The sequence below is a fragment of the Misgurnus anguillicaudatus genome, chromosome 16 (assembly GCF_027580225.2).
Source record: "Misgurnus anguillicaudatus chromosome 16, ASM2758022v2, whole genome shotgun sequence".
Lineage (NCBI taxonomy): Eukaryota > Metazoa > Chordata > Actinopteri > Cypriniformes > Cobitidae > Misgurnus > Misgurnus anguillicaudatus.
In genome coordinates, this window is record NC_073352.2 from 4,000,672 (window position 1) to 4,013,095 (window position 12,424).

General features: G+C 37.8%; 1 protein-coding gene across 1 annotated transcript in view; it reads right to left on the bottom strand.

Moving 5' to 3' along the window:
* Positions 1 to 4,268: 4,268 nt before the first annotated feature.
* The window catches only part of nexmifb (neurite extension and migration factor b), a 102,740-nt gene continuing 94,584 nt past the window's right edge, over positions 4,269 to 12,424 (bottom strand). Inside the window, 2 exon segments of the mRNA XM_055178144.2 lie at positions 4,269 to 11,193; positions 11,196 to 11,453. Of these exon segments, the coding sequence (XP_055034119.2) occupies positions 7,478 to 11,193; positions 11,196 to 11,453 (3,974 nt within the window). The 3' untranslated portion in view covers positions 4,269 to 7,477.

The window sequence follows — 12,424 nt, forward strand, 5'->3', positions numbered from 1 at the left end:
AAATACAAGGTAAAAGTTCATAATACAAGTTTTTGTAAAATTCACAATACTGGCGTTCGTGATTAATAAAGCCAGTTGACGTTGAGGTCTGCTTGAATAACCAATTCACGTGAATGGTTTAAGAAGTTCTCATAAAACGCTGAATTCAGATGTAATTTTAAATATATTTCAAAATATAAAAAATGTCCAAAAATATATGTAGTACTGAAACACATTTCGAAATGTGTTTACAAAAATGTAAACACAAAAACCGTAGACAACAGGTTTGAAAATATTTAAATTCAATTCATATTAATATACATTTTAAAATGCATTTCAAATACATTCCTTATTTTACAACCGATACGGCAAAAAAATATCATTATAATTTTATATTTTATACATATTTATAATTTTTTTTAAATAAAACTTTTATATTTTGGACAGGAAATTTTTTGCCGTATGGGTTGTAATAAAAGGAATTTATTTGTTTGCCTTGAAATACATTTTAAAATGTATGTTAATATATAAAGGTTAAAACTAAACATATTTTAAAATTCAAAAATATATTTAATTAACAATACTTTCTAAAAAAAGAAAAATATTTTTTGTCCAGATAAAAAAAATTTATTAATATTTTTTTGCCGTATGGGTCATAGCAGCCTTTTGTGAATATTTAATGTTATTCGGGTCACTTGGGTAATGATGTGCTTTATTGACAGATATCCTCATGTAGGTAGTCAACGTGTATACATTTGATTTTGGCCATATAAACAATGAACTGCTGGAGTGTTTAGTTTGACAATCAAAAAAATTAATACATTTTACAATTACACAATAAATTACACAACAAAATCTCTTACACAATACTACAAATAAAACATTTACTTTACAAAGTATATGTTTACACTAAAGTATACAGCAAATTCCTGCTCAAATGTTGATAATAAATGCTTTCTATTCTAATGCTTAAGACGAAACGTCATGGACCAAACTTTTATTTTAAAAAATTCTAGAGCTAACGTTACGTTACCGGAAGAAAGCAAACTAGCTAAGCAGACGCACTTGTGTGTTGTTATCACAAGGTAGAAAATGTGCACCAATATGAATCTAAAGTCTAATCTAAATCTAAAAATTTTAACAATTTAATTTATTTGCCAGTGTATACTACCAGTATTCATTGATAATCGCGAACAAAAAGAGTCGCGCTTTAAACAAAAACACAAATAAGATTGAAATGGTGGACGAGGCCAAAACGTTTTACACTCCATTACACACACACACACACACGCACACACACAAACGAAAACACATCTTAATACCAAGTGTAAACAGCCTATTTACGCAGCCCAAATAGTCTCATGAAATCTTTTGTCAAGTCTACAGAATTGCATTGTTGCAGAGGAAACCAACACATTTTTTGTACTGTTCTGTAACTGCAGGTATGAATCCAGTTAGTGCACTAGCCCTACTTTAGGACACTATACAAACAGTTAGGACTTGGCTGGGGAATATTTTTTGTTTTAGATTAAATACGCTTTTTATTAACAGCTATGCAGTCTCTGGTTTCTTGAAATATTGTTTTTGTACATCTTTGTAAAATACATGTTATTCATGTATAGCCTAATGTAGAATGCAAATATATGCAAGATTTTTTCTCTGCCTTAATTATTTCCACACAGTGTATGCCATCTATGCCCAAACGTTTGAAACGTTTTTTTTTTTGTTAAACTTGGTGGTGTAAAATTGTTAATGTTTAGCATTATTTTCATGTCACATGTGTTACCCTCATGTTGTTTTGTATTTGTGTGAATGACACTGACTGTGCACCATCTCTACATGTATTGTCAACGATGGAAATACCAATTGTGATAAACTTTGATTCAGCTTGTGGCCATCCATTTACTACCTGTGTTATGGTGGCAAGCTCTATTTTTTTCTTTCTTCTTCATGCTATTCCAGCATCTATGCTGCCCTCCAAAGGCTAAGTGCAGTAACTACGCAAACACTGAAATAGAGAAAAAAGCCCTTAAAGTTTTTACACCAGGCAGTCAAACATTTTACTGCAATTTTGGCAAACACATTTCTCTGATGGGACAAAATTAAACTAGGAGACTTTGTCACAAGACACAACAGATCTCACAAAGCCCATTTCAACTCTTAACTCAATTTTGACCAAATGCGTAGTTACTGGCTTTATAGGGCAGTATGCATTCATGGTGTGTGAATTGCTTAATCCATACACAAGTTGATCCACACAAGTTAATCTATACAGGGCTCAGGACTGCCACCAAATGATGCCATTTTGCCACCAAAATTTGAGAGTGTGCCACTGAATTTTACAATGTGCTGTTCATGAATTTGAAACAGCACATTGTACTTTCTGCATCTATCATCAAAGTATTTATGGTAGATTTACGGTCTGTCTGTGCCCCTAAATTTTCTGGTTGGCCCCTAAAATTTTCAGTTGGGGGACACTGTGCTCCTAGTGAACAAAGTTAGTCTGGAGCCCTGCTATATACAGGTTGGGGAAGGGGCAATTTGGTATCTCCAATTCACCTATCTTGCATGTTTTTGGCCTGTGGGAGAAAACCGAAGTAAACCCACACCAACACAGGGAGAACATATATATATCAATGAACTAAATATAGAGTTAAGAATTGTAAAGTAAGCTTATGCAAAACTTTGCTGTAATGAGAAAGAAAATGGCACCATATTTGTTTAACAGTTTGAAGTTACAAAGTTGTTTACATGTTTCCTGTATTTTTACAGCAGTTTTCTGGCAACCACAGCTGCATTTTTTACTGTAAAAACTACAGATTTTTTTACATTGTTGTATTTGAATATAAAGGTTTTACATTTTAGTGGCATCAAGTGATTAGATTAGATAGCCGCCACAGGACAAACATGTCATCGTCTGAGACAACGTAGGGATGAAACGGCACTGTACTGCAGTTTGTCCGTTTAGGGCAGGGGTGGGCTAACCCTGGGTTCTGGAGGGCCACTGTCCACTATGTCTAATTAAGCACACCTGAAAAATCAAATTAAAGTCTTCGGGATTACATGGAAATGAAATGCAAGTGTGTTTGATTAGGGTTGGAACTAAACTCTGCAGGACAGTGGCCCAACAGGACCAGGGTTCCCCACTCCTGGTTTAGAGCTACTGCAGAAACATGACGGTGACTTCCATGTAAGGAGACCTTTAGTGTATGTAGATAAAAATGGCTCATTTTAAGGTATTAAAAACAATGCAGTTCATTATGTAAGGTCTTTATACACCACTGATAATATAGTTATGTATTATTGCAATGCACCTTTAAGATGTTTAAAAATTACACACGCCAGAGATCTGTCAAGTCTAAAAAAACTGTTTCTTATTTATTCTGTCATCATAGCAATATTAAATTACATTTTATTGTTTTCAACGTCATGCTATAAGGATTGATTAATTGATCAAGCTGCTCTGATAAAACCTTTTTTTAAAGACATTAGATGACAAAAAGCAAAATTCTTGTAGGTTTTGTACTCTGTAATCTTTTTTGCACTGAACTATAACTACATTATCATAATAATCATAAATAATGTAATCAAACCCTGAATGAGTACAATTTTCCATATGTTCACATTATCAGTTTAAATCATACATATCCAAATTGAAAGACTGACTATCCACACTGTTTATCGCAAATGTTCAGATCTGATTTGTGTGTCCTGTGGCACTTTTTCATTTTTAAGAATGGCTGCAATGGTTTCGTTGTGTGACATTAAAAAACTGTGAGAGTGAAGTGTTTTTAAATCAAACTCACTACTTTAAAATCATACAAATATCTGTCTGTGCAGTGCATGATTTTAAACACGTAATGTTGTCTTACAATATGACAATGTGTAGCCCCAGTTCTAGATTACATCAACAATAACACAACACCATTGCTTTTAAGGCAACGTCTGACATGCTAATGTTTTACATGGTGTGTGAGTGAGAACATGAAGTAAGTAAAAACAAAACTAAGGTTTAGATTACTCTAGGACTAGGCCTTAGTTATATTAGGACATTTAAGTAGTTGTTACAAACAAATCTTACATTGCAGGTATGTATCTGTATGCACAGACAAAATAGTATTGATATATGTTAAGATAGTGCAAGTTTTTTTTTTTAAATGTAGGCAGCTCAAACATGTATTTTAGTCTGGGACTAGGATAAGCCCTGTTCGGAAAACCGCCCCTTTATGTTTACAGTCATGTTTTATGCATTAATTAACACTGACCAAAAAATGTGCACCTTCAAAAAGCAGCATTCAAAATTTCATTTTAATTTGTATATGTACTCCATAAACATTATTACAAAACTCAGCAAGTTACCAATATTACATTTCACCATACAGGCTTGATCACAAATATTTAAAACCTTTGCAACAGATACAACATAAAATAATACAAGAATAATTTACATGAAAATCTATAAAACGGCAAATAGTTCACAAATTTTTTCTCGATCTTTTCTGCCTATATGTGTTTTGCACAATAATACAACAACACTCTCACAACAAGATAATTTCCTCTTACAAAACTTGCCACAAAATGTAGATTTTTCCTTGTGTTTCTTATAATAAGTTTTTCTCAAGATTTTGGTTTTTAAAACCAAAAAACGAGTCATTATACATCCTTTTCACTGCCTACAGAGGCACAAAAAAGGTTTCTCTCTCTCTCACACACACACACACACACACACACACACACACACACATACACACTAATACTTCACAGCACTTTCTAAGAAAAATATACACTTACAAAATATCTTACAAATTGGCACAGAGAAAAATATACAATATTTTTGTAATGTCGAGAGTTAATTAAGAATCCCTTAAGGTATCAACTCTAGACAATATTTATAAAGCTTAATTATTTCTCCAACAAAAAAGGCAAAAGCTATTCCAATTAATGACAAAGAATCATGTTATGAATACATCAAACCGAAGCATATATTGTACATTCATAAAGAGAGGAACAGGGTTTTTCTTTTCGATTATTCCTTGTTTCATAATTTGTGGGAGAATAAAATTACCCTCTTAGCACCAGTAGGAGGAGGCAGCTTAACAGTGGCACACAGTAAAAAGCTTGAAGTACATTCAGTTGACGACAGGCAGAAATGAGAGAAGGCAGACGAGACGGGCCATGTGCAGTTTTCTCATGAGTTTCATCCTGGTCCTAAACATGGCCGGCTGTACAGGCAGAAGGGGACAGACTGAAACTTTGTAAGGTAAAAGCTTTCGGTAAGGCAATACTTTACCTGAGATAGTCTCTATTAAATAAAACGTGTCATCTAGTATATTTTGTGGTTAATGCCAATGACGTATTCAGTGCATCTTCAAAGGACTGATTTGGTTTTTTAGGTACATTTTGAGTATAGTGATGATAACTATATTTGTATATGGCTAATGTGGTCATTATACAGTATAAGTACCACTAATATGATGATAAATTAAACAAAATATACCAAGCTGACCAAAACAATTTAGCAACTATCAACAGAAAATCAGTTGTTTCGCTTGTCAAATATAAATGACCTTTCCATTAGCCCTGCCTGTTTAAACATTACAAACCAAACATAGTAAGAGTCATGTTATATTTTTACTTTTTTTTTAATGACTTGCCTCAAATCTAATTCACAGTTTCAGAAGTCTTCTTAACTGCACACTTATTTTTGAACTCTTTAATGGCAGATAAAATACTTGAAATGTCACTTCAGCCCACAAAATAATAATAATATCCATTTAATTTTTACCACTTTATGAGCATATTTACAAAAGTTTGCTGTTCACAGAAATCTTCATGAAATTGTATGGACTTTGAGCGACGTGACCAAAGGTGCGGAGTCTATCAAAGGGTTGATTCTTACTACAGGAATTTACTTGAAACATATTAAGACCTATACGGACAGGCAGTTCAGATATGGATACACAAAAAGTGTACTAAACACGTTCTCTACAAGGCTGAATGGATGGCATCCCTTTACAAATGTTCTGTCCATCTGAAGTGTTATCCTTAAATACATCAAAACAATGTTTGATTCCAGAACCTAAGTATATGAATTATTCGCTTATACCAGACAGATGCCGTCCTCTATTATCCATGTTCTCTTTCCAAGTTTCATCTTGCATCTTAGTTTTAATCTTGGTAAAGAGGTGGAGAGCAGCTGCTTTAATTTTATCAATGACCGTATCGAACACTGTGGGTTCACACTAGAAGTCAGGATTGATAAAAACATTACCTATAAACGGTTTCATCTGCCGCGATTTGCGTCTGGACAGAACTTAACTTTCGGTCCTTGTTTGTTTATTGGTCTGATTAATGGCTAAACTGAACTCTGAAACAAATACCTATACATACTCCTGTATAGTGTCATCCACTTGTTATCCAATCGACCAAAACTATCAGGTGTAACTGTAAACAGTGCCAAAGTCTAGTTCTTTTGGTTGAGTGGTTGTACCACTGTCAGCTGCAGGTGCTGTTCAAACTATAGGGTCCCAGAAGAAAACAAAATACTAACCAGAAATAAATGTCAGCTCTTGATGGGTCATGAAATAGAACAGCCAGCATTCATCAGGACAGTTAATGGAATAACCAATATATAGAAAAAATGTGCAGAGAGTTTGCATTTGGCACACTGATGGAAATCGTGTTTTGCTTTCATAGGTGCATTTCTGTACAGTGGCACTAAATAATAATGATAATGTATTATTCTAGTCAATCATCATCATCATCATTATTATTATTACTTAGGTAAAAGAAAAAGACAGCATTTTGAGAATGAAGCATTTTGAGATTTCCATGGCATTACAACTCCTGTAAAAGCATAGTAGAGAGAAAATGATAAGTACATTCCAACAGTAAGTAAGTAAAAAGAAAAATGTTAATATGATATGTCTTCAATACAAAATGTTCCCATTATGTGCTATTGATGTTTAGCAGGCTACCAAGGACGCAGGTTATCCTGAACAAGGGGCTGAGCATTTCCCACTTAAAAAACATCAGGCAGTAAAACAGTAAAAATGGAGGAGAGGGCATTTGTGTCTGCATACATAATCTTGCTTAATTCACACAAAGAATTTTTAAATAGCTACATATTTGAAGAAAGAAATATAATTACATCAGGGCAGCAAGATTCACTAAGAAAAGAACGAAAAAGTCCAAAAAAGAATTTGCACTTAGCAAAGTTTTTCTTCAGACGAAAAACTAATCAACAACTGCAAGAAAAATACAAAAAAAAAACAATGCAGAAGAAAAATGCAGCCATGGTCAGTTAAAATCAAGTCAATAGGTAGTTTGCGAGTACAAGAAGTTTATCATGCAAGATATCAATATCCTCATCAGGGGCAAAAATGGGATACTTAAAGAATAACATAATTCCATGCTTTAAAGTCAGTGTAGGTATGTCAGGAACACAAGAGGAATTGGGAAAAGTGAGGAACGTGCATGAGCAGCTAGATAAAAAATATTACCTCAGTTTCTCAAAAGAAGCCATTAATGATATGTCCTTATTTGGCTCGCGTTCAGGTCGTGTGCTCTTTAGATTTTCAATGCGAGGGAATTTTGCACTCGTTTTGTGACGGTACATCTTTTTGTGTGCAGGCCCATTTATGCCAGGAACGGCAAGGTTAGACTTGTCAAACATGTTACAGCCCAAAGCCAACTGAGGGAAAAAGGGAAGGGAGCCATTCAACTTGGCCTGGTTTTTGCCATTTTTTGTCCCAGTCTTTTTGCCTTTCGTGCCCCCTGTGGTCGCAACAGTGCCTTTCTTCTTCGGGTCAGAGGAAGTTCCTGCTAGGATTTTGAGAGTTTTTAACTTTAGGCTGTTTGCATCTGAAGGCAGGCAGATATTTGCTGAAGGGCCCCATATTGGCTCAATGGGGGCCATCATGAATCTTTGCACCTCTGCCATCCCTGAGACAATATTTGATAAGATGTTGGATGGCTCTTCAAACTCTCGTTGCTCATCATGGACTTGAATTTTGCCTTCTGACCAACCTACTCCTGTCCATTCCTCAGAGCCGCCGTCTTTTGGGGGATGAGCTGAACCCTCAATCTGGCCTTTACCACCCTTCTCATCCAATAAAGCCTTTAACTTTTTAGATGCCCGTGAAGCCTGACATGGACTTTTGCCCTTCTCTGACTTAGGAGCTCTTGGGGCTTTGCTTTTTTTGGTACACTGACCTGTAGATTGTTTGGTGGTATTTTTCCTCTTTGACTTGGTCCCCTTCATTGCACTCATATCACCATCACATTTAGCTTGATTCTCCTCTTTCGTCCCCAGGCTTGAGTTGTCTTTACCATTAAAAATGTGCAACCGATACTCCTGATCATCCACTGAATATCTAGTCAAATCTTGCCTCTCTATCACGTTGCAGTTCCAGTCCATGTCTTTGGTGCATGAACTTTTTGCCCCATCCTGGAGGTCACTGACCTTCCCAGCCATCTTCATCTCACGACCAATAACTTGAGGTGATAAATTGGGTGTTTCTGGAGGAGACAACTCCGACAATGATGCATGTCTGAATTTATCGGGAGTAAAGTTGGAGATATCCAGCAAGTCTGTGGACTCCCTCAAGGGTGTGATTGCATCAATACTCTGCTGAATCACCAGTTTGGGACTGCAGTGGGCCAGAAAGTTCTCGTTCACATCATTCTCACCATCTTTTTCACAGGACTTAAGACTCAGAGAGCTATAATTGCTAGAAGTAGCTGACAGGGAGCCAAGTGAGTCGAAACTGATGAGACGGCCATTGTCGGTATGTAGTGTGGCTCTTTGAAATTGCGGCTGCCCCTGACATGCTTGAAACTCTGCATCGGGAGTCAGTGGTTGCTCAGGCATGTAATTCTTTTCATAAAGCATTCTGTTGCTTTCCAGACTCAGCTGGCTGTACACTGAGACAGTCAGACTCTCAGACATTGGCATGGGCATCTCTCCAGGGAAACTGTCAGGTTGTACGGCAGATTCTGCAATATCTGCAGTGGTAAACTGATGGTTGGGACCAAGCTGGGTGTGCCACATCTGGGTAAGATTCGAACAATTCTGGGGTGACTGTTGAAGCTCAGATTCTGACGGTGGAGAAAGTACACAGCTTTGTGCCAGCTGAACAGAGGTGAACTGCCGCTTTTCCAAAGAGGGATCCAGTGAGTGTTGAATATGGGGCTGCTGAGCAAAGAAAGAGATACCAGTGCTACCTACTGAGGAATCCGAGGCTTCTAACAATGTTTGTAGGTAGCCCCCAGGGATAACGGGTACACTTGCAGCCACATTCTCAGAAGATGCCTCTTTGTTAGGGGAGCAGGTGGCAGACACAAAGGCAAATTTTTCAGTGCTATTAGCTGTTTGATTATCACACAAATGGGGACTATGTGCAGCTGGCCTGACTTTTCTATCTTCCGCACCTCCTACTGTGTCCAAATTTTTCTGCAGCATGCAAACTTCCAACAGATCTGTCATGCTAGTTTCCGCAAGGTCCCTCATTTTCTTGCTCCTAAGTTGGGCTTCGCTTTTGAATTTCTGTATTTTTAATATTTTATTTCCAATTCTCCTTTCCTCCATCTCTTGTGATCTACTCTTCCGGGTGGCAGTGTGTGTGATGTCATTTGGATCTAATGTGCTTGCACAGCTGGTGGCTATTGTTAATGGCCTTCCTATGGAGGCAGTCTCATCTGTAGAAGCAACCTCCTGCCTGGGATCAGAGGCAAAGTGGCCCTGCGTGTTGGGTGATTGCTCCACAGTTTGAATTCTCTGAATCCTAAGCCTATTTGCTAGTTTGCGTTTCCTTTTGGGGGGACTGGAACTGAAGGCATGATGGTGAGAATTGTCTTTATCTCCTGCTGCCAGCTTAAGCTGTTCCTCTCTTTCTCTCTGTTTCTGCTGCCAGAAATCTTTCAGAGGTGCAAGCTTCTCATATTTGCTGACTGTGTCCTCATTTAAGCTTACCGTTGTGTCGGTTGAGTCAATTCTGGTGAGATTTACAGCCATGCACTTGTCTCCTTTAAACCTGTTTACAATTACATATTTGATTAGTACTGGTGGATCCTTGCGAGAGGATTTCCGTCTCTTTTTAGGACACCAGTCATCATCCAGTTCTTCCTTTGGACCAATAGGTAGTTTCTCTCGCTTTTCCACAGTCTTCTCACCATCAATGGAGTCGACGTAATACAAGTAGTCATCGCTATACCTAACTTTTCTCTTGGCCCGTAATCCATAGTTCAGAAGGTTGGAGCAACTTGCGTTCTTTCGTGAGTTTCTAGACGTGTTGTCTTGAAAGGTGTCAAAGGAGGAAATGGTAGCAGAGCTGTCATCACTATACTCCCCTGAGTCATCTGGCGAATAGCTTGAATCGATAAAGTAGTTCATTTCGGGGCTGTAGTCATTTGTCTGCTCTATGGAGCTTTCATTCCCATCTCCTTTGCTCTCGGGCTGAAATCCAAGTTCCTCTGGTTTATTTGTTAGCTCATCCACAGCTCGTTTCACCACACCGCCCTCTTTTTTTGTGCAATTTACCAGGACACTTGGGAAAAAGTTGAACTGTGTCTCTTCTTGCAGGACATTTGTTTTCTCTCTCATGTTGTCCTGAAAGGACTCGTAGCGTATCTTTAGCGAGCACACGTCACTGCTCAGAGTGGAATCATCATCGTCATCAAACATGTAATTGTCCACATCCTCTTCAGAGAAGAGGTTTACAGAAAGCTCATTCTTGGAACAGAGATCCAGCAATTCCATCTTACTTTCGCTAATGAAAGACTCAAAGTAGCCCCAGTCCTGATTTGAATTGGTAAGCAGACCATCTTCTCCGTTGCACTTGTCTAACAGCAGGCCCTCATAAAGGTTTTTGGGGCCTGGATCAGTTAAGTCACCCTCCATTTTCTCCATGTCCTTCTTCTCCACCAGCTGGGTCTTAGGGGCAGAAAAGGTCAAAAGCTGATCAGAGAGGAGCTGGTCTTCATAACTTCCTGTCTCGTTTGTGCTTATGCATTGCATGTTAGTATCAGAGATAGGGCAGGCATTGTACTCCCGGTTCATGTCGGCAATTTTGAGGTTGATATTGGATTCTATGTTCGACACGCCCTTGGTCTCGATGAAGCAGCCCAGACATGTGCGAATTGGCTGAATCTGACAGTCCTGTGTCAATCCAGGGATGCTTGTGGGTTCTATCATGGCGAGTCTGGGCTGTTTGTTTCCTTTGAAAAGCCTAGGGGGCTCAAGCCCTTGGCAGTGGAGAGTGCGATGAATATGGCGTGGTTTGAGGACTCATCAGTTGGGTGGTCCTCTGAATGTGTTGACAGTGGCCGTAATAAGCGGTGCTTGAAGGCCAATGTAATGCTGTGGCAGTATGAATGGCTCTTCTGCACACTCACTGCGGCAGCTGTGGATGATGTGTGTAAGGCAGCGTCTGCGGCACCATATGACTTCAGATTACTGTTTAGATCATGTGACCCTAGACAAAGAGAAACAAGTACACCATTAATACGTTGGTAATATTACCTAATACTACAAAAAAACATTCTGTGTACAGTACTATCCTAGCATTATAGAGACAAAATGAAATGGCTCTTGTGAAGTGTTTATCAGTAGTTGCTATGACATGAACATTAGTCACGGTAGCTTCGCAAATTCAAGGTTAGGGCTAGATCTACAATCTGTTTAACAGGTTGTCATAGTTTTTAACTTTGTGGTCGATTGTTCATCTTTTGATATGACATCAGAGCTTGTCATAATGACCATAATGACTCTACCACATCTACTCCTCACAGCCTTGTTTTCATTTGTGGAAAAAAAAATACGGCATCTTTCCTGGCAAGGGTTTATTATTAATTAATATTATTTTCCTTGCCCATCAGGCCTTGCAGGAAATGCCAACAGAAAGGAAAAGTTGTTTGTGGGCCGAAGAAAGTAATTACATTTTGTTGAAACATTATACAAACTAACTTTTAGAAAAACCACACACTGCTAAATGGTGCACACAAGGACAAGGAACATCGATTAAAGAGCCACTATGGTCCGTGGTATATATTGGTACATGTTTACGATATGCAAAAGGTACGAACCCCAAAGTAAACGATGACGCAAGTTATCTTTTCCAACGTAAATCTCTTTTCTTGGACTACAACAAACACACTGATTGTAGGCAACAGTTCACTTCATGGGCCATTTGACGTGGACATGATGGTCATTATCATAATTCCTCCTGCTTTGGACTCTTTCAAACATGGTAAGGAGCGTCACATTTCTAGCTGATGTAGAGGTATTCAGAACAATCACAACTTACAGATTAGCTGGCCAATTAGAGACACAGCACTTTTCAGATTGATGAGTTTTGTACAAAATCAAAGCATTTGAGAAAGGAATGATATCTGAAGCTACAAAAATGAACGGTATGTGAAAAATAATGTGTTTTTAAACATAAAC